This window comes from Calonectris borealis, chromosome 13 (genome assembly GCF_964195595.1).
Source record: "Calonectris borealis chromosome 13, bCalBor7.hap1.2, whole genome shotgun sequence".
Classification (NCBI taxonomy): domain Eukaryota; kingdom Metazoa; phylum Chordata; class Aves; order Procellariiformes; family Procellariidae; genus Calonectris; species Calonectris borealis.
Genome location: NC_134324.1, coordinates 17,986,139 through 18,010,116, shown reverse-complemented (window position 1 = coordinate 18,010,116; position 23,978 = coordinate 17,986,139). Strand labels below are relative to the sequence as shown.

General features: G+C 38.7%; 1 protein-coding gene across 2 annotated transcripts in view; it reads right to left on the bottom strand.

Moving 5' to 3' along the window:
• The window catches only part of GRIA3 (glutamate ionotropic receptor AMPA type subunit 3), a 157,950-nt gene that overhangs the window by 86,589 nt on the left and 47,383 nt on the right, over positions 1-23,978 (bottom strand). For both annotated transcript variants that reach the window (XM_075162371.1, XM_075162372.1), the window contains exon 4: positions 1,516-1,703. In XM_075162371.1, the coding sequence (XP_075018472.1) occupies positions 1,516-1,703 (188 nt within the window). The remainder of the gene's footprint in view (positions 1-1,515; positions 1,704-23,978) is intronic.

Here is a 23,978-nt window from a genome sequence, read left to right as displayed (position 1 = left end):
TTGCACAATGTAAGAAAAAGAGAGAACAAAACGTAAATGGAGTTAGAAAGATCAAGCAAAAGGCCTGTTCCCCAGCTGAGAGTGGGCCCACAGAGCTATTTAAGCTTGGCTCAGGAGTGCTCTCCTGCATCGTTTTCAGAAGAGTGGGCTGTGGGTATGGTGTTTTGCATCTTTTGCAAGAACATGAGCAAATGAAAGAAAGAAAAAAAAGAAAGATGTTTCTTACACTTTGCTGTATGAATTTCCCTAAAGAGAGCACTCACCATATTGACTAAAAATACAGTGCAAAATGCAATGCTATGTATTAGTATCACAACCACACTAGGGACCAGCACCAGCTTGTGCTATGTTCTCTTGAGCACCTCTTTCCTTCCTGTTGCCCTCCGTAACCAGCAGCTATGGGACCTGGCCGTGACTACGATTCAGACCCAGAGACCGGCCCTCAGTGATACACCTCAAGGCTTGACGGGAACTGAATATTTTGAGAAGGAACTCAGTGAATATGGCTTTTGCATTTCCCAGGGTTTATGGCAGTAAGGTCAGTTTGCTACTAGTTTACAATACAACATTTCTAAGAGATACGCTAATGCTTCATGAAATTTAAATGTTATTTTTGATCTATTCCATACTATAAACCCACAATTAAATTTATGAAGCGGCAATAATCAGAGGGTTTTTCAGTCTTAATGTAAGTGAATTCCCACATGCCTATGAGGAAAACAAGCAGCATGGATTTGGTTCCATACCAACACCAGCTTTGCTGTGAGCTCAGGCAGCAGGGAACTGTCCTGCTTCTGTCCTTGCGATATGTATCTGTTACTACATCTCTTCAAGCACATCACCAGCACAGCCAGTGGCACAGGCATTCTTGGTAGCACCCTGGGATGGCCAGAGGGTATGGCCATTCCTCTGGGACAAAGCAAACACTGGGAAGGCCATGCAATAACAAAGCAGTCACCCAAAAGTGCACCTTACCCAATAAAGGTGTTTAGACTCTATCATCCACAATTTAAGCCTGTCAACAGCACCGGCTGTGCAGAAGTAAGGGCTTTATGTACCAAAAAGTGCAAATGAACCTTTTGGACTAGCAGCTGAATTTTTCATTAGCAATATTTCCATTTGGGAATTCTTTAAGATGATTCAAGACTACTTCACCGGCTTTTTATTTCTTGTTTCACGTTCCACTTAATAAACTGCACCTGTCTTGCAATCCCTACAAGCAGCCCTGATGCCAGTAATGTTACTCTGGCAGCTGAGGTTTTAGGTTCTTAACCTACTTAAAAATAATTCATTACTAACATTTGGGAAAAAAACCACAGAGACATTTCCTGGTAGGTTACATGTAAGTGCTGCCACCAACTATGAGCATCACTGAGACACTTTAATTTTACTAGGTAACCGGCTAGTTGTTGGGACTTACATCTCAATGGTTATTTAATTAATTTCTAGAAATAGACAGTTCTGGAAACATTAATGTCTGTCACAGAGAGATCACAACTTCTGAAAAGCATATACCTGTTCCAAAATGGTGTTGATTCTGTCTACTTCACAGTCAATTAAATATCTTTTTTCTTGCCGCCTGTCCATCTCCTCTATAATTCTTCTGAACTCTTGAACATCCTTTATGCTTCCTACAGATCTGGCTGTCACTTGCCAGTTGTTCTGTACTGCTGCTTCCATAATCGCCTGAAGAATGGAAAATCCTGTAGGGGGAAGAGACAATGCAACCATTTAAAAACAGAACAAAAGTAAGAACTATTTTGAGTGTTTGACAAAGGGTTCACAAAAACTTGCATCATCTAAAGGGACACAGACTAGCTAATAGCCTGCAAGCGCTTCATTATTTGAGAAAGCAACAGTGCAGGGACCAGTTTCTTCTTTCAGCTATGCCACTGCCAAAGTCACTGACTTCAGCAGAATTGCTTGGCGGTATATTACTGTGAGGCGTATCAGAATCTGTCCCATATATCATATTATGATCCTCTCAGGGATGTTTATGGTCGTGCTGGGGTCCATGCCAGCTGAGAATAGGAGCCTGCAGCCCTTACTTGGGCAAAAGTCCATCAGCTTGAAGAGCCGGACAGAAGGGGTAATTTGCCTGTGCAGACTGCAGCAATGGGTCATTAACTGGCAAAGATCCAAGCACTGCACAAGAATGCCAATTAAGTCATTGTACTGGTTATTGGAGCCACGAACCACAGGAGAATATTTTACTGATACTCACTTTGATTTCAAAAAATGTTTTTAAATATGGAGTCTAGCAGCATTAACCACACTTTCAATGCTTTCATTAAGGTAATACCAACTCATTTAGCAGCCTCAACAGAGGAGAGAAGCAGCACAGAATGACCAAAGACGGCACAGTGGGAAATTATACAAGCAAACAGCATTTCATTTCTTGTGAACAGCCGTGCCTCGGCAGCAGACAGAACTCAGATCAAGTCCCTAAGTGAAAGATGGTGGAACTGGGAACAGTAATCTCCTTCAAGTCAGGCTATGTAGAAGTCATCAGACATTGATTTGCATCCCTTTATTATAGTATGTAGCTGGGAATTTGGTGAATTACCTGTTTTGATTCAGGAAATTAAAATTTTTGCATAGTTCTAATTGTTTCAAATCTGGGGAGATGCCAAACAAAGACAGAGGTCATCTACTTCAAGCACACACAGTGGTTTCCAGTGGAGTTTCTTTGTACAGAAGCATCCATGTGAGCTGTGTTTCTGTCCAGATAATTTATTTGCAAAACTTTCAGTCCAATCATTTAGTCATACTGTGGATTTCTTATCCACAGCCAGATTTGAGAAGCTCAGAGTATCTTCACACACACAAACACATAAGCATACAGGATCAACAATCAATCAATTGTGCTCTGTGATAACCAGTCCCCTACGCTTCTGAAACCGAAAGGAGTTTGAGCTACAGAGGAGCAATATGTTCACTGCTTCGAATTACCCCAATAAGATTCCGGTAACAAAGAACTTGTGCTGCAGTCTGATCTTCCGTAGCCTGCCGTAAATCTGTAGTGGCTGTCTGAAGCCAGAGGAGCTGCATCATTACCTCATTACAGACACAAACAAGGCAAGAGTGTGATTTTCTAGACTGCAGTCAGATTATTATAATTTACCATGTGACTTCCTTAAGTCTCACTCAAATGCCCTCACTTTCCCTGTGCAGCCTCCTTGATTCTTAATGCTTTTCTTTGTATGAATGCACTTTACTATCCCATGAAAGGTGGTGACAATTAATATGTACGCTGGTTGGGAATTCTTTCTGGCATCTTCTTTCCCCTGAGACTACTGAAAGTGAGGCATTTACATATGTATAGTACAATGAACTCAGTCTTCCTCAACATCATATTTTACAAAAATGGCTGTGACGTCTGTGACACCATTGTGATTCCATTACATGTAGGAGGAAGATCTAAGCCTAAGATATTTGGTTGGCTGGAATTTTGATGTGGGAACATACATACCACTAATGGGGATTTACAAATGCTTTGTGTACAAAGATGTGCTTTTAAAAAAAATATGATTCCACTAAGTAATGAATATTTATAACTTTGTTTCATCATACATATAATGTCTAAGTATGAACCTTGAGCTTGCTGTAAACAACAGAAAACAGTCCATAGTCCATTTTTTTCACTCCAAATTGAACAACATGGTTCAACATATTATAAAAAAAGGACACTAAAAAATCTGTAGCTCTATTTTTTGCTAATAACATACAAAACTTACGAATTGTCTCAAGGAAAGAAGTGAAAATGAACATGCTGGAGAGCAGATACCATTGGTTGACTGCCATGTACCTGGTTTCAGTTAACACTGTTTGAGTCAGAGCTCACTTTGTCAAACCTTGAATATCTCAGAAGAAAGCTGGGCAATTTTCCTAATTTTGTGCAACTGCATGTTTGGTGAGTGTGAGTGTGTGTGTTTTTGCATGCATGTGTATTAGTCAGTGGTTACCATTTCAAGAAAGAGAAGAGGTTTCTCAGCAGCCTTTCTCCTATGCATGAAAATACAATTACAGTAATCTTAGTGTGAAAAAGTTCCACAGCTTCATCATTTCTGCCTTCTCTACCTCCTGTTTCTCCTTGTCACACCAAGTATTTACAGTCACAGTCCCCTTTACCCTTGTCAGTTCTTGAAATCCTCCCTATGGTCACCGTCTGTGCTGTGCCAGCTCGCCTCTCTTGGGCCCTCTCCCTCTCCCGTCCTCGCTTTGAGAAGTACCATTTGCCCTTCCTGCGATGGCTCGTTAGGCCAGTCCTCTGACGACCTTTACAAAGCCCGTTCCTCTTGCTTTACAAAAGCATGGTTCAAACCTCCTGCTTTCAGGAAGACAGCACACTCGCATCTTCGCAAACACGCGTTCACTGTTCCCAACCTCCGATCTCTCTCCATGCCTATTGCCTTCAGCGCCATTTACTACATTTTACATTGTGTCATGGTAACGACAGCTGGCAGCTAAGCACCACCCAGCCGCTCGCTCCCCCCTCTCCCGGTGGGATCGGGGAGAGAATCGGAAGAGTAAAAGTGAAAACACTTGTGGGTTGAGATAAGAACAGTTTAATAATAGAAATAAGTTAATATAATAAAATAATAATAATAACAACAACAACAATAACAATAATAATAGCAATGAAAAGGAAAATAACAAAAGGAGAGAGAAATAAAGCCCAAGACAGACAAGTGATGCAAATGAAAAACAATTGCTCACCACCATCCGACCGATGCCCAGCCCGTCCCCGAGCAGCGGCCGTGCCCCGGCCAACTGCCCCAGTTTATATGCTGAGCAGGACGTCATAGGTCAGGAATACCCCTTTGGCCAGTTGGGGTCAGCTGTCCTGGCTGTCCCCCCTCCCAGTTTCTTGTGCACCCCCAGCCTTCTCGTTGGCAGGCCAGTACGAGAAGCTGAAAAGTCCTTGACCGCTTAGCAACAACTAAAACATCAGTATGTTATTCTCATCCTAAATCCAAAACACAACACTATACCAGCTACTAGAAAGAAAATTAACTCCATCCCAGCTGAAACGAGGGCACATTGTTACCCATTATGTGATATTTCCGTAAACAACATGTTCCAGGCTCCAGCTGTACTTTACCATTAAGAGAGCTGTTACATAAGCAGTGCAATTGTTTAAATAAAAGGACCATTTTATCTTCAAATGTGAACTTTTCCTTCTCCTTAGCATAACAATCCAAGCTGTGACAGTTCAGGAGTACTGCCTGGGTAATGAATGTGGAAATTATTTTCCATTCTGTGCATGTCGGTGACCAGATCTGTACACCGAGCTTCTCCATTCCCCACCCTCCAGTAAACCTGCCGTGCCAATGCTTCACAAGAGATGTTTGCCCCTGAGCACCATGGAGGTGCTGAACTCTCATGGGTGCCTCTCATCTCATTCACCCTAAAGGAAACCAGCCAGCCATGGCAACTCTTTGGACATTAGGAAAAACTTCTTTACTGAAAGAGTGGTCAGGCCTTGGAACAGGCTGCCCAGGGAAGTGGTAGAGTCACCATCCCTGGAGGTATTTAAAAGACGTGTAGACGAGGCGCTTAGGGACATGGTTTAGTGGGCGTGGTAGTGTTGGGTTGACGGTTGGACTGAATGATCTTAGAGGTCTTTTCCAACCTTAATGATTCTATGATTCTATCTCTCTCTATTGTGTAGTTTTTCTGTGGTCCGCATCAGATCTGTCCCGAAAAACTAAAGGACTGAAATTCACCACAGGTCTGTGAAGAAGCCATGCAGGAAAGGCTTTCAGTAATACTGTTGCCGGTTTATACTACTTCAATCGATAAAGCCAAAAAATATTAGATAAGGCAAGAAAAACTGACATCCTCCTAGAAGATGACGGCAATGAGATCATCTCAAAACAGGTTCATTATACCATTACTAAAATCCAGAGGTTGTTCATTCTACAGTCACTAACACAAATACAAACAACAGGAAAAATTCATTCAGACCCCAATCTGATCTTTCAATCTCTTTTTTCTTAGCTATACCTTGGGTGTTAAAAAGCAGCAGGATGGAAGGCATGCATTTTTCTGGAAGCACTGCTTCTGAGGCTCTCGTCTGATGGCACCACATCCCTTCACTGCATTACATTATTAATATGTTGGCATTACTGATTTACGAATGTCTGGTCACACAATGGCAATGTCCATACTTGCCAGGTCATGTAACAGTCCCATATTATGTTTTGGTCCCTTTTAGCCATGTACTGGGGAGGGGTTGCCCCTGTCATCTTTGAATGCAATCTCACAAGTCTGATCTGCACCTACTAAAAGCTTAGACAATCCTAGCCTTAATATTCAAATGTGTCATTGTCTGGCTTATTCTTAAAACATTGTTGATTTAAAAGAGCTAACCCTCATCTAAAGAGTCTGCAGAATGATTGGGCTGGAGGTAGATACAGTAATAAAACTAAAACAAGTGCCCAGCTTACCTCTCAGTGAGCTGAAGCAAGTATTTTGAGTTTTGCTGACTGAAGCTTGCAAAGAGGGAAAACATTCAATATAGATTTCCCTCAAAGCACAGAATATTTGTTGCAATGCTCTCTCTGTACTTTAAACAACTCAGACAGAATTACATTCTAGGCAGTCCTCCCTGCAGCTGGACTAAGGCACAAATTCACCCAGTATCTTCACACTTCTGCCAGGGAAGCAAAGCCTGTGCCTCAGTCTTTCAGATCATCCCTTTGATACAAGCATCTCTCAACTGACCCTACTAACACAGGTGAAGAGGACATTTCACTCTTTTGCATCTATGAAAGCTCATGAAACTTATCCCACATCCATGTAAGCAAAATTCATCTGAGCAGTTTGCTCAGCCATATGAAATTCTATGTACTACATCATTGAACTTACTCTTGTTTAAATAACAGCAATCATTAATGTGTCATGAGTAAACGACCACACTGGAACATCTGTAGCATCACACGAGCCCTCACAGTTGGCACCAAAGTGCTTACTGAGAAAAAATTATCACTTGTGTAAATCACTCTTTTCCTGAAAGTTCGTGATAAGATCTTGGACCCTAGCCTCCTATTAGAAATAAAAGAGCATTTGCTTGCAGTCCCTCTTTCTTTTGCCTTGCTGAGGGCTGTATTTTCCTGGCATGCAGCATGCTTGTGCCAGCTGAATGAACATCAGCTCTGATCTGAATACTTGTGTTTCGAACTATGTATCTGGGACATGGTACGTAGAACTAAGCTTCTGGCCTACGAGTGAACTTCAGGGATTTAAGTGTGGAGCTGTGTTTGACAAGGGCACAATGAACTCACCAAAAAGGAGGCCATCAAGGCAAGTGCTTCTCCAAGACAAATACAAATTCTATGATGCCAGCTTACATTTCAAGCGTACCAGAGGTCTGTAAGTTGAGATATGCTTGGATATTCTGTGTGTTTGGCACTGAGCCTAGCACTAATTTAAAAGCAAACAGATCAACATGTTGGGCATGTGAATAAAAAACAACTAGCCAACCCAAAACAATCCTCATCATTCAAAATCCAAACATGTCAGTTAGGCAAGTATGCTTTGCATAACCTATGTCTGCTTAATAATTTTATAGTAGGGGAAGAAGCAAGGAACAAGCTACTAAATTAGTCACCAGTAGAGATGCAGCAAATGACTAGTACACCGGAGCTCTTTCAGTCTAACACATATAAGTTCAAATTATTAAATAAAAGTAGAATAACTGCATTCCATCTGTTTTTGACCTGATCACTTCTATCTAGTAACCAGCATGTAAAGTGTCACACTCCGCTATTCTGGTAGCAGACAACCTTCTAGACCAAGTAGCAAACACACTCTAACGTTATTTTTTTCTTCTGCTTCTTCTATTTAGTAAACCTCTAGTTTCCCCTGTACATGTATTACATTATTGCAAATGCCACCCATAAACAGAGAAATCTATACAAATAGATATGTCAGCTTGGTTGAGTGAATGTGAACTTGCCCAGCTCTAAAGGAGAATTTACAGGAACTACCTGGACCACATTTGCTTGGGATGGGATAAAACTAAACATGCAGGAATTCAAATTTGCTGAAAGCAAGTAAAAGACTTTTTTTTTTTTTTTTTTTAAATAAACGGATCTTTCTGAATGCATTTCACCTTGATCTGTTCTTTCGTAACAACCTTGCATCTAACTCACCCCTCATTTTACTCAAGTTTTAGGTCAGTGCAACTCCAGTGTTTTTGAATGAAGCTGTGCCAGTGTAAAATGAGAGTAATGTAGTAAGGGATCAAAGAGTACAATAACCAAGGACAGACATAAAGATGCCGTAAGCAATGCTGTCATTTCCGTAAGGGCACTTACTCATATGACTTTCACAATGATGTATCCTGGCGTAGGACAGATAGGTATACCTCGATACAACAATATGATCCAAAGTTTATTGAAAGATCTATGTTCTAGTTTTAGCTTTGTTATACAAATCTTTAATTAAATAATTTCGAAGGGAATAATAATTGAGTGATTATAGCTTCTGGATGCAGATGGGTAACAAAACAGATGAGATGGGAACACTTTAAAACCAGAGCATGTTCTGCTTGAGTAAGATTAACAGGTAAACAATTGTGCAGAGAAGGCAGAAGAACTAGCACAGAAAATCAGAGAAAGGAATAATGTATTTTGAGAAGTGACAGAAGGTGAAGAGCATTGTGTTGTCCAGTGGGCATGGGTAGGGTATCCTCTGTGTACTTACTACTAAGAACTCTTGATACTGATGCTATCGGAAAGCTGACAGAGGTAGCAGTGAGGGCATTCTGTCACCAGAGGATGCTGAGATCTAGGAGACATGGGCCTAGGAGTAGTGGAGAGCCCTCCCAAAGGGAAAACTTTTTAACATGCAAATGGCAAAATTGTAAAACTACATTAGCATTAAAAATAATTAACTTCCAAGCTTTAGGAGATCAGAATAAAAAAAAATAATTAAACTGCTATTGTACAGAGAGATTTTATCTGTGAGGCTCTACACTGAGTCCAGGGCTTTGTCTGTCCAGCAGAGCCGAATACCTGAAGCTATGCAGTAAGCACAGCACTGTTACACATACACTGGAATGCAAATCTAGGGAGTTCAATTCCAATTATATTCCTGCCCAACACCAATTTCCCTGAGTGCCCTGAATTCTCCAGCAAGGACACGCTCCAGGTGACATCTGCAAATTCAAAATAAACCATTTGCTGAGTACAGTCCTGAATCCTACTGGTATCGGGAAGTTAACACCACAACCTTCATACAATATCATAGCCTTGCCTATATGCAGCCTTCTGTAGTGGCGTCTTTCCCTTCTGTTCACCTTTGAGCACTTCTATCCCACGACCACACTGTTTTGCAGCCTCAGTTACTGCCTCTTGTATGGAGCAAGCCAGAATGAGCCCACGCCAAGCCCTGCCGCTTGCCAACAGACCAGCTTCAGCTGAAAAGCCTTTGAAGGATATCATCAGAATAGAAGTTTCTTTGGGTAAAAGAAGAAACCAAGATACACAGATATTACCAACCACTTCCTTCAGACCATCAGAGCTGGGTTTTTTCATTACTCCTGTGCATTGGTTACTGAAGAAACCAGACCTAGCCACCATGCATAGAAAATATCTCAGCCATAATCCTCTTGACATCAGATGCCATACAGTTGACTACAGCGAGGCCTAAGTGAGATGCTTTGGCCTTAGTCTGTCCTTAACTTCAGGCACATTTGGATGACAGCCTCTTAGGTTCTCTTTCTAGTCAAGAGAGAGAGATGCCATGTAATTTTTCTGTGTTTGCAACATGTGTGGAAAACAATGGAAGAAGATACATAAAAGAATGAAGTTGTGTAAGGCATCATCATGTAGATATCACTCACCACCTTTACCTGCAATTGAAAAACTGAAAGAGAATAAAAATCCCAATGTCTTGACTAGCACTCAACTGATGAGGCTAATTACTGCACTTTAAAAGTACATATCTAATTGTGGTTACATATTTATCTCAGCAAAAAGATTCTAATTAGGAATCACAGAGTTAGCAACTATCAGGCTGGAAAAGAAAACTTAACTTGTCTGCAAAACAATTGTAGCACATTCCATGTGAAGCCAGTTCTCAAAGGCAAGCTTACAAAAACCAAAATCAGAGCATGCACAGATGTTGCACAACGTGGAGAATTTAACTCATCTTTTGGTGACAATACTGACTTTGAGGAGATATATTTGGCCTATCGTATGACCTGGAGAAAAATAGAAAATGAAAAGCCACCCGATAAATAATCATGCTGAACAGCATGCTGGTTCTCAGTGATGAGCCAAGCTGTTGAACTACCTTTGTCAAGGCTCGACTGTGGCTGGTCTGAGCGAGGTGGTGCTATGAACACCATCTTTATTTCAGAAACAGAAGTTTTGCTCCTGTATACAATGCTAACGCTGGCCTTCCTACTGGCATTGATACAGCTGTATGGATCTCCTTCCTCTCTTCAATGAGCCTGCAGAACTCCTGGTGTACCTCTGCCTTAATGACACATTTTAGCCCAGCTTCATTGTTTCAGAAGTACATCGTACGTGGGCCTGTATCTCCCACAGAGTGGTCTACACTTCACACAAAGCAGTGCACTTCACACGAGATGTTTTTGCATCATTCAGCTTTCAAAAAATTCTTACAAAAACATTAATAATGTTAACAACAATGCTAAATAATGCTCAAAGCACTGCAAATTACAGATTTGTTGTCAACATTCCCATATGAAATAGGCAAATAATGAATTTGACATAGAATAAAAAAATTATTTGGCCTATCCTATACAGAGAATTAGTAATAGAGCTAATTCTCAAATTCAGGTTCTCCTGATTCATACCTAGATTTATTTTTAATTTCGAGCTGTAACATAGTTGAACACATACTTTTAAAGATTCCTATACTGGCTACAAACACACTAGCCACTGAAATTATATAGTGAAAACATCAATCAATATGGTATCTCAGAATACATTTTCCTTGTACCTTATTTGCTAGAGTAAATTGAATAGCTACCTAGCCTCCAGTGAACTGGGATACTGATGGAAAGCATTATTTATTATTCCAGGTAAAGTTGCACAATCGTGATACAATAACAAACAGAGTTGAAAAGGAAAGTATTGTGTGGAATTATCATCTGAGAAAGGAAATAAAAACTAATTCTTTTTTAAGCTTAAATAACTTTTTTAGCCAAGCGAGAATATTAGTGCCTTTATTCTGCTATAGGCAATGAATGTTCTGGAAAAAGGAAACTTATTCACTTATCAACAGCAGAGGATTTTGAAAATAGCTAAAACTTGGCCTCACATATCACTGCATTCATCTAAAGAGCTAAAAATGTAATTTCAATGTTTGCTGCAAACTTAAAAGTATTGATAACACAAGTTAATTCTTTGCCATGATATGTATAGGGTTTTTAGCATGAGCATGTAAGAGTACTGCTGACTGCCTTCTCTTAAACTGAGTCTAAACTGCTGAGTCTAAAAAAGGATAAATATTATTCCTTTGAAGAAACAATCACAGGAGATTATGGTAATCAGACTATGAATTGAAATACATATTCATTACAAAAAAAAACCAGGATTCACCTCAGATAAATGTCTTGGAAGAAAATTATGCTAGCTGAATTGTCCTCAAACACAGTAAAATTATTCTTTCTATCTGACCTTCAGTCAATCATGTTAGAAAAATATTTATTCCTCTCCCTAACCTTTATCTACACTTTCTGTTTCTCAAACAGCCTGAGCAAACAAATCTTTTGCCTCTGAGAATTTTCATTAACAGATGCTTTCAAAGTCTCTCTTCATCAACATCTCACCCTTTGGTATCCAGCATTTTAATTGCCCTTGCAGCTGGAATGTGTCTTATGTCTCAACCCGTAAGTTCATTTCCTTCTATTTATTCTGAACACTAAAAAAAATATAGCAATCAAAGGGTGAGTACCAATTTTAAAAATATTCTGAAATTTAAATGAGTTTTTATGGTAATATAAATGATAATTTATGGATCCATACTCACAGTCTGCATGTGTGTTTCTTTATAGTCACTCAGTTGGTTATTTCTGCCTTTTTTTTGCCAATGGCTTGTAACAAGGAGCTTTTATACAGCACTATTACCTGTATTTTTTCAGTACAGGCATTTCTCTTCATAACAATGGTATATTCATTAATTACGAGGCCTCATATTAATTCGAAACACGTCTGTATATCCCCTAGACTACTTGGAAATACAGATTTGGTCTGAATTGGGCTTGAACATACAAGTGTAGTTCTACTGCATTGACTAGAGCACAGAATATATCATCTAACCTGCTTTATACTGATTCTTCCCGCAGTGAGGCCACAGGATGACAATTTACAAAGTTAGCAGAGAATTAGCATGACATCAATAGACAACACCTGACCCAGCATAAAGCTTGGGGTAACAAGTTACCTTTCAAAACATTTCACACAGATGAGCTGGCAGAATGGGGATGTACTGGTTCAGTGCTCTGTATCAGTGACCTAACACCATTACTTCTTGCAGCATAATATTCTGTGTATCAAAAAGACCTGGTTTATTCTGCAGGGTGGTGACACACAACAGGCTCACGTAATCTACAGAGTAGACACTACCCATTGCCAGTCAGGAAATTCCTGGGTCTTTACCCGCTGTTGAAGAAAGAGACTAAAGGGGAAACAATGACTTGCTTTTATTATTCAACCTTATAATCCTATTTGAATATTAGAGGTCACTTTCATTGTATCAAAAATCATAAAGACTTTTAGCATTAGCTATCCCTTCTCTGCTAACTCACAGAATATTTTTTGGCTGCTGCTTTGTATTTTGCAACTTCTAAACACAGGGGTTGGAGCCAGTAACCTTAGATGGCTGAAAAAACCCCAGGTTTAAGCATCTGTGGTCAGTTACTGCTATTCCTGATTTGGCTCAGGAAGGCAGCTCAGATGAAATATTAGGCTGGATTATATAGAAATGTGCAAACATTTCAGCATAAATATTCACTAAGTAGAGACAGGAATGTGATTCAAAAGTTTAGCTCTGGCTTCATCTCTCCAAGTTTCGGTGTGCTCAGTTGGGGAAGGAAGGAGAGGGAGAGCGTTCTTGGAGTTGGCTCCACACACCAGCAAGGGTTGGGCTTCAGATCCAGACTTTTCTACAGCATCCAAGGTAATTGTGACTACAGCACTCCCCTTTCCAGGACATTTTTCCCATGGATTGGATTTTTTTCCCCCAACTATGGTGCCATCACATTCATTTTTATGCTCCACAAACGGAATTTGCACAGGGAGGCATAATGCAATTTTGATCTACCAAAAAAAAAAAAAAAGGTAACATTACCTAGGCATGGGCAGAGTTTGTCTAATTTACTGCTCTGATAATTGATGGTTTAGAAATACCAGTATGATGGGCTTCACAGAGAAACCTTCACAGGACTCAGGGAATAACCTATATGACTTCAAAGGCAATTTCAGCAGAGGCTCAACCTTACCATACTTAACCACCTTGGGCAAAAACCAGTCCTGCATATAAAGGACCTGCTGATAGACAGGCATATACCCTCAAAATTTCTCCCAAAATAATGAAAGTGTACACTGCTGGATCACCATGAACACGGAACAGTATCAATAAAAGGTTACATGTTCTTCAAGAGCTAGTGGCTACTAGATCTTCGTTAACTGCTGCTGGACTATGCACCCATATATATGCATGGCTACACAATAAAATCACTGAACACGTAAAACTGTGTTTCTGAGTTTTATATTATCAATAAACATTAAAAAAAAAATCTTGTTCTTGCATGTGCACATGGTAAATGGTAACAATTCTGTTAAATGATCTAGAAATAGTAGTAACTGGAGTATTTGAAACAACTAATACTTTTGCCTATGATCCTCTCAGAAACAGGCTCACTTCACAGTGCAGCATAGTTAAAATTTTCACATGTATCTGTCCTTCATTTTCAAAAGTGACCTGGGCAGGATGGTAGGAGTAGGTTTTCAGAGACAATTAAGCTGCAGATGCTGACGAATCTCAGCAGGTAGGGTAGCTGCACTCCACTGACTTAAATGGCAGCCAGGCATAGATCTCATTGAGGTGCTTTTCACAATGTGACTACGTGTATGTTGAAACCCTAAAAACCTCTGAAAGACCTGTCCTGCGTGCCTTTGGAAATCACTTAGGAAAATAGGATATGTGCTTCTTAGAATATGTACTCTGTGGCCTGCTTAAAAAGTGGCACAGAATTCTCTACAGAATACACTGTTAATTAGTTATTTCACTGCAACATGTTCAACAAGTGCACAGATAAGGACTGCCTGACTAAATGGGATGTACGCATATCTTTGACAGACTATCAATTATTAGCTTGAAGAAGAAAAGGGAGATAGAAAATTCCCCTCCAAGGTTGCAGAGTGGCAGAGTATCTATTACAAAAGGAAGGGGTTGCATGTAAACTGCAAACTCCCTGTTTTCACAGTTTCAAACTAAATTGTTCTTAATGTTTTCTCAGAGTTGTTTTGTAAAATTAGGAAGCTGTAACAAATGCATCCTTGACACCAGCCAGTCTCAGCACTCCAATTATGTTGGGTTTTGCACGAGGTTATGCTGCCAAGTGTTTACTATTATTTAAAATGTTTATATGCTATTTGAATATTCAATCCAATATTCGGTGAAACAAAAGAACTCTTTTATTCCATTTGTTTTGATATTATACCGACGCATGACTACTCTTCCATGACTCCAAAGCCTCACAAATCTGACTGCATGGTTAGCAAACTACAATGATAAAATACGCAAAAAGTTTAGTATTATCTAATCTGAAGGAGAAAATATACAGTGAATGGTACACACAGCTAGAAGCACAAGCACTGATAGTTCTGATCACTCAGTTTACCATTACTGCAGTCATTCAGGCAGAGAAAGATTTCATAGAACAAGGGAGGTCCCTGGTATATATAGTGGAGAAAGGTTGTAAGTGTTCTGTGCAAATCAGTATGTTAAAACAAAAGGTTCTCATTCCACCACTGCCCTCCTTCAATAGGGTGGCACTTGTTGTTTAGTCTTTTTTCTCCCAAGTAAACTAAATAAGATTTCTTTATTTTAACACTTTCTGCCACTGTAATTATCTCTGTACGGGTATGAAAAGCAAGGGAAAACCAGGTCGGTCGTGTCTGTGAGCAACTGGAATTGACTTCAATAAAAAATTTCCATCTAACCTTACTGATTATTAATGTACAGATGTTCTAGGCTCAAAATATAATGCCTGTGCTTACTCCAGGGAGCTGGTCCCTTCTGATTGTACTCAATACCAACTAACTCTCCCCCTGCCGTGAAATATCAAGCCAACATCTTTCTTTTTACAGCAAAAAGTTCTACTATTGTTGTTTCTGCAAAAAAAGCAAACATATAAAAAGCATATTCTTTAAACACTGGATAATTATGACTGTGCTATATACCATAGTGGATCAAGAGGTCAAGAATCACATTCTAACTGTACTGCTACACTTAACAGCTCTCACTGAGGTCTTAGCTCTCAATGCTCTCAGATTTTCCTGCTCACTGTTTGGAGCATGTCCCATCACTTCACTGATTCCTTTTCTTTTTAATTTTTTTTTTATGCTGCAAAAGTTTTGTCCCTGTTTTAAAAGGTCTGCACCTTTAGGTGCATTTCTGTTCTCATTCTTTGGATAGCCCTTTTGTCTCTGCCTGTAACGAAAGTCTTGGCGTCTTTGTTCCTGTCTTTCAGAAATAGCACTGTTGTCCCCCCTTCTACTTAAGAAGAACTTAATGGCTTCTACTTGTTTACTTCTCCCATTGTGATTCACCTCTGTCGCTTTGGATGATGTGGAACTGAGGGAGGATTAAAAATAAAAACATGCCGAAAGACACAAGGTTGAGACCATGGTCCTATTACCATGCAGTTAAGCACGTCTCATCTACACCTCCCCATCGATGACTTGTTGCACCACTGGTTCAGGTACCCTAGGATAAACCACTTCAGACCTTCAGCCTCACTTAAGCACGCTCCCAAACATCCTCTGTACTCAGGACTCTGGAGAGGAGCGGATTTATGCCATTACCTATCCTGAACAGCAGAAGAGAAACAACCTGACTTTCAGTTTCTCAGCCTTCCACATAACACCACCACTTAATTTTCCACATATAGTAATAACTTTATTCTCCCTCTCACATCCTGGAACTGTAACACCTTGGGAGTGAAGCAGGAATAGAGCTAAGTTAACTGTGTATGTTCTAGATCAGCTCTTTTCCATTCCCTGCAAAGAGTTTTAGAATGCTGGCAATCAACATTAGCCTAAATCTGCTTCAGCTAAAGCCATGTGGAATTTTTGTGGGAATTCAGAGATCACTTGCGACTATTCCAGCCATATTCCTGAAGAGATTTTTATTCCTAAAAGAGTTCACAAAAAGACTGAGTTTAGATCTAAGCATATAAACCTGAATGACAGGAAGGATCCCATGCTACTCAGAACTTAAAAGCCAACCATTTGCAATATTTTTCATATAATTCTTCGGCTCAGAGATAAGGCCATGGCCACAGAGCCTCTCCATAGCTGTAACAAGTCTTATTTACAGTCTAGACCTCCAAATACTTCTTTTGAAGCAAAGTGATCACAAAGTAATTCACTAATCCCAACTACTGAATACTTCACCACCACTGCTGAGTTCCAGGGAGTTTTGCCATTCCCTGTGGAGGGAACAGCATCAGGCGCTATATCGAACTGCTTACATCGTTAAATACACATCAGCAAGATGATGCTGTGATTTTGCACCGCATGCACCATAATTTTTCCACTGTGCTGGGGGCTTATTATTTCTGGTTGAACACAATAATATGGCTCGTCTCTTGAAGTTAAAATTAATTTGTACTGGCCAACTGCAGTAAATTAATTATTAAAGATAAACCAAACCAATATTTTATTTTGTTACACATGAAAAATTGGAAACCATGTCTCTTCAGCTCTATTTGTCAGCTTTACACACTTCTATTTATCATTCTTAGCTTCCTTCTGATGGATGTCTTCAACCACCAGACTCTTAATTCTTACCAGTAGCACTTACCAAAGTTGAAACTCATGTCTGTTGACAAGAAATGAGTATGCAACTCCCACAGCACATCAGGAGAAACTTAGATCTTTTAAAAGAGTTGATTTTATAACAGCCAAAGAAGAGAGAAAGGGTAAATTTGAATCCAAATCATAATCTTTTAGGAAGTCACAGAGACCAACTCATGGCCAACAGACAAGCAGTATGGAAAAGTCTAATATACTAGACATACCACCCACTGACTTCTCTAGGAATTTTGCACATCTGGCGTGGCACAGGAAAAGCTCTTCCTTGCTCTCAGACATTTGTATTTGCTTGCTTGATTTTTCTCTTAAATAAACATTCATTACTGACAATGTGAGAAAGGTTTCACTCCCTACTGAAGCTTCAGTTCCTGTATCCTTCACATAGTTCCTTAGAGCAACAATATTGCGCATGATCTTCAAACACACACTGGATCCACCTTTAGCACTCCAGTGCCATGGGACTGCCTTGCAATACTCAGTAACTGCTTCTGCACCAGCAGTTGTCTTTCAAAGAATGACTTAAGTTTTCTTCTTGGCATCTGAAGACCAAAATTGTGGCTTCTCTCCCAAGTGTCCAGAATACCATTACTAGCACTAGGTGGGAGATGAAGCCTCTGATGTGGCAGCACTCAGACTGCGTTAAAGCAGTTGTTCCACACTCAAGTGGAATGTGGCGGAAGCCAGCTTTTCCTTACTTTGCTGGATATACAGACTGCATCGCTTTACACTGCATAGTAAATAAAACTGCAACACCTGTATCTGACATACACATACTGACTTCAGTGATATATTGCTAAAAGGCTATTTCAAATATTCTTTCTCCCAAAAGTCACATGGATAATACACTTCATTTCTTTGGAAAGAATCCCAAGGAAAAAAAGGGAGAGATCTGAAAAGACAAAATATTGCTATGGCGCTCTTACTCTTTTTTTTTTGGCCAGAAACTGTGTAATTCTTTTCTGGCTGGCTTGTTCTGTCAGAAAGAGAATGACCTTTATTGAATGGTCAGCAAATGTGATGTTTTCAACAGAACTGCTGTTGCAGTGAAACTGATGCACCATGATGTACCCTTGCCCACAGAAGTGAGAGGCTCCACTGGGTATTGTCAAAGCAACTCACAGCAGCTGAATGCAACAATCCAATTAGTGAAACAAGCACAGTTCATGCATAAAGTCACTTCCAGGCACCATTAGAAAACAAGACCCCAACGTATAAAGGCTTGCCTTTTAAACTACATGTTTCTATTAACAGCAGAAGAAATTTACCTTGCAATTTGACTTCATCTAAAAAGACCAGAGGTCTGGAAGGGGCCACTTCTGATAACACCGTGGCAGAGCTGGCTGCTAGAATACAATAGTATGCAGTGGTCCTTTATGATCAGGGCCACAGCTGATGGAAGAAACACCAACTTCTCCATCCCCCACAAGGAGTACAAAAAAGCTTGCTTTCCTGGTAGGGTAATTTTTTGTTACTTAGCTTAATGGATTTTGGAACCTTTATCCTGTTGCTTAGGATTTTTGCTTTGAAAACTGAATAGGACAAAGGAAAAGCTCTCATCAGCTTTAATGGGATTTTTATCATGGTATTTTTAAGGACAAATGTGAGAATGAACGATACATGCCATCCGGGCTAAGAGAAAAGACAGTCTCAACATTAGATTTTGTCTAGGTTCACCTACTCCATCCAGAAAAATAGTCTCACCACTAGAAGATGCAACTATGTACCAGGGCTTCATTTGACTCCTGTGGTGCCACAGCACTATTTGTCTTCTGTGTGAGACGAGACAAAAATAACAGAGATTAGGCTGACTGTCTGGAAAGTACCATGCAAGAAATATGACAGCAAGCAAACCTGACTGCTTCTTGTCTGATGGTTCTTGCGTCTGGGTGGAACCTACTCTCAACAGCCTTGGCTCTTAAATAGCTTACAATAGGCATGGTTCATACATCTGTTTCTGATAATCATCCCTAATGTAAGATACAACTAACACCTGGGGCAAAGGGAAAGCATCTCTCATTCACTTCAATAAAAGAATATGTTATTATTCACTTTGCTAACTTGTTGCTTAAATGAACAACGTGTTAAGAAGTCTACAAAGACAATGCACGATCAACAGTATACAACAGTACACGAAAGTCACGGCAACAAGACTACACTGAGCAGAAAATAAAACAAACGTGAAAAAGTTTGTTCTGCACCTGAACAATTTTAATCAAAACGTGTTATATTTGTCTTAGCAAAATGTGTTAATGATAATTTCATGCTTTTCATTTAGGATGTTTATAAATATCTAAAAATGAACAATGAATGCCAAATAATTGTATATAATGCAGAAGAGCAATAATTCCGTAATTTAATGATTTAAAAATCATTGCTAAGTATCAGTTTTGGTTTTGACCAGGAAAATCAAAATCAAATCGAATTTAACACAGGAACATATTTATAATATATTTACAGTGTCTTAACTGTGATTTATTATTTTTTTAATAGTTATTAATAAAATAAAATGAAGTGTGGATGATAACAATTGAAGGCAGGTATGCAAATAATTCTAGTCTCAGTAAAATTACATCCTTGTACAGAATAATAGGATATAATATTTAACTGAGATGTGGAGATTGCAAAAATAATGTCCTGATACATTTCTTTTTGGCAAAAAGCAGCGTGTTTATTGTGGCTGGTTTTCTTCTGTAAAGTGTGGCCATTGGCCAGTCTCAAATAAATTAAAAACGTTCTTTGATGCCCTGTATGAGTCACATATGGGCATATAACGTCACTTACTATTTAGGGAAGTGTCCTGTTAGCAATTCCAGCTCCATTAATTCAGTAATAGAGCTGGTGAGTTTTTTTCAATTAACATTACATTTACTGGAAGAATAGAGCTTTAGGAGGGGAGGGGACCACGGCTACGAGTTAATTTAGGCCAAGCTGAATTTATAACTTTGGCTGAAAAAATGAAGAAAAATACTTTTCAAAATGAAAGTTAATGACTTTTCCGTTCAGAATCTGAACAAAGATTAAACTAAAGTTTAGTCTTAAAATAACATGGACCAGATTTTTTGCAGATAAACTAACATTTTTCAGCTTGGTCCAAAATGAATTTTGTAATTTCTGTTTCACTCAACATTTCCCACTCCTTCTCAGGTTCCACTTGACTTTAACTTGAACAAAATTTTCTTTCTAACCTTTAATTCTGTCAGGAAGGAGAGAAAATATACATTCGTTACTTATGTTGAAGAACCTAGTGCTATATTATCACAGAATAAAGTAGAAAGCCCTGGAAAGGAAATGAGAAAATACTGTGAATAGTAAGTTGGGAAGAAGACACGGCACCAAGGAATATTCTGTAAGGGACAGTCATTAAAAAAGAGTAAAACTAGGGAAATACAACAGCTTTCAGCTTTTCTTTAACAAATATGTCCCTAAAAATCCCTGAAGGATCACACAGAAATCATTAGAACATCATTTTTATTAGTTTACAGAAAACTAGTTTCCCTTGTGACACAGCGATTTCTGTTTTTATTGCTCCTAGACTCTGGTGTCTGTACGACAATCAAGGCTGCTATTCTTCATACTGTAACTCATATAAATATATCTCAAGTAATAAAACTGAAGCTACTTCTCAATTTTCTAGCAAAACGTCCACTGAAGCCTCTCTGTTTCCCTTCATTCTAGTGCAATAATCAGCAATTATTTGTTTAAAGTAGTTCTCAAGAACCCCCATTGCGGTAGATGCTGTAGAAACAGAAATCAAAAATGTATTCCCTCCCTACCTTCAGTAATGACTGCAGCTTAAATACAACAATTAAGTGGATTTCTACCATCTGACCTCAACAATTGTATAAAACATGACAAACAAAATATTACGAAGTGGCCCACAATAAAACTTATTACTGATACAATGAACTCATCGTTCTTAAGCAAACATTTTAAATAGCATCCATTATTCATGTGAAGTCCTAAAAATTACCTATCTAGGATCTGGAAAAAAGAACATAGTTGAATATCAAAATATGGGAGAATTTTTCATCTTCTTTTATAATAATGATTTTATCTCTGTGTTACAATTTTTCGTTTCATTTGAAACCTGTCAAGAAATTATTTTTAAACACATAAGGTCAAATCTGCATTGCTTCACTTCAAAGAAATGCAATGAATGGCTTTTGCTATGCTCTGAGGCATGTTCTGATTTTTACACAACTGAACCGACTTGGTTACGTTCAGCAGCAGTCTGAATTCCCTGCAGTAAAAGTTTTAATGTTAAAAACATTTTGACAAAATCCAACTTTATAGTCAGAAGGAGGTCACTAAGGTCACAAAACACTATCTGCAGAAAAATGCAAATGAATATCCCATAAACCAAAACCATATCTATGCAAAATGAATAGCACTTAAAACTTAAGAACAAATAACATCATTGCTTCCATTATCTCTTTATCCATAATTTTCATAGGAGACCAAATAAAGTGTTATGAGGATGCAGCTGGCATCTAAAATTCACTGTACGACAGACGATAACGTGTTTATATTGCCTTCTGTGGCCAGTTTTTGAAGAAGGTCAATCCAGAGATTACTTAAATTAAATCTAAATTGTAATGGCCTACAGCTGCTTGCACTTAATATGTTTGGCTTCATATCTATTATTAATGAAAACTCAGCGTAATTCTATACACTTCAAACTTTTGAAGCCACTATTCTTATTTATGCTTCCAGATGTGTAGTTTCACAATAATTATTAAACTAATGGAAATTACTGCTATATAAATGGGAATTCATAATCAAACAACCAAGCCTCATATTTCCTTGTAAGTAAATGGTGCTTTAATGCGTAAATATTATTATATGGTTCATTCCAAAAGGGAAGCATTGTTTGGTCTTATATGTTATGGATGCTGTGTGCAGCTAGACTTTTCTCTGATTTGTAGTGTAAGGAAAACATGCAAACCAAAATGGTCACTATTCAAATGCATGCCATACACATCCATTTTGTTGCTTTCTTCGAGAAGCGGACAGAGAGGACAACTACAATAATAACTACACTAATACAATATACATGCATCATCTAAAGCCGCAATTTTCACTTTCATCAACATATCTAAAACCAGACAAATAAGCAATGAAACAACCCTGAAAAATCCTTCAGGGCACCCAAATTCATGTTAAAATGTGGAAAAGAACTATCCTTTCTATATTACTAGGTTTTTTTCTTATTGAAACAGGACAACTGCCACACTGTGATGAACGTGTTTCAAATGTTTGTCTTCAAACTGTCTCCATGATGTGGAATATCTCTAAAACCAACACATACACTAATGTAACAGAGGCAGTTACTTTGTAAGGCTTTTTTAAAATAGCATAGTATGAAACTCAAACTGTCAGTGCATAAATTGCTGCTGCCTTGAGGCTGCAATAACTCATGCATCCTGGTATTCACCCCCTCGTATACCTCCCCTTCCAAAGAGAAGCTCAGATCTCCCCTCCTGCCCCCATCTCTCCACCCCTTTGTGGGAACCGTTATCATGCCATTTAAAATACGTAGGCCTGCCCATTATGTGTGTAGGTGAGGGAGGCAGAAAACTGCATAACAAGTGGCAAAAAAAACAAACGGGAGGGTTTGGGGTTTTATTTTCAAGAAATCTCTGCAAAAATGTTATTGCAATAATTATGTGTTCATATAACTCATTATTATTTGTCTACAGCCAGTCGTAATTTGATTTTATTTCTTTAATAAAAACTTGATCTAATTTGAGGTTATCATTGTCAGTTCATGGACAAAAACAACTGATCGATAATGCTAGTACTACTAAGCAATAGGCAATTCTATCTACAGAGCAATTACTGACACCGGTGTAGTCAGCTGAAAGGTTTGATCTTGCTGAGCCAAACAATGTCAGAAAACTGGCTTCTTTATTTTTCATTTCCCTCTTTTTTGTCCTTCTTTTTTTTTTTTCCCCCATAAAGAATAAAGCCTTATCTTGCTAATAAAAGATGTGCTAAACTACACAAACTGAAGACTAATACTTGCTTCTAAAATCATAATTTCCCCCTTTTTAAGCAGGGGGAAAAAAGCCAGTAAGAAATAAGATTGCACCAAACAGCACTCTTTGATCTAGAAACACATGTACGATACCTTTAGACTTAGGAGCAGATCATGACACAATCCAGTCTAGACCACAATGGTGTTATGTGTATATAATGCTGGCAAAATAACCGAACTGCACTGAAAGGATTTTATACTGCAGTTCTGCCTTAAACGCATCAAATTAAATTCTTCATGAATTAATGCACATAGATTGAGGTCGATGTAGTATATGACTTTGACATTTCATAAAGATGAGTGACAATTATGGATTCTTTCATACATTTTTGATGGCTCAGCAGGACATAATGGCAACTGAAAATTATGTCCAGTAGAGGAAATATATTGTTTATATCATAACTTTATCCAACATTTTAGTTTATTTGATGTATTCACCCATTAGAACCACTCATACTTGGATATTACCTACACCACTCATACTGAATTGAAGGCACCCAAGAGTTTTAATAAATGCTTTCCCATGTGAATTCTGAGACTACATCATTATTTTTATATCACCAAGGAGATCACAGTATAAATTTACAAGGCCATATATAGCCTTTGCTACAAAAATGACAGTATTATGCCCTTAGAGTGATCAGCATGAAACACCTTGTTAAAAAGAACACCTGAAAGTGTCTGCATTATTGGCCATATTTATCTGATGGCTTCAGAGTGTTTAAAATATTCTGAAGTATCCTGAGAAAATCTTTAATGACCACTGTCAAGCATTTTCTTCTCTGGAAAAGTCTTCTTAACTATGACTCTGAGACCTAGACAGCTTAAGAACAGCTCAGAGCCATTGTCTTTGAGAC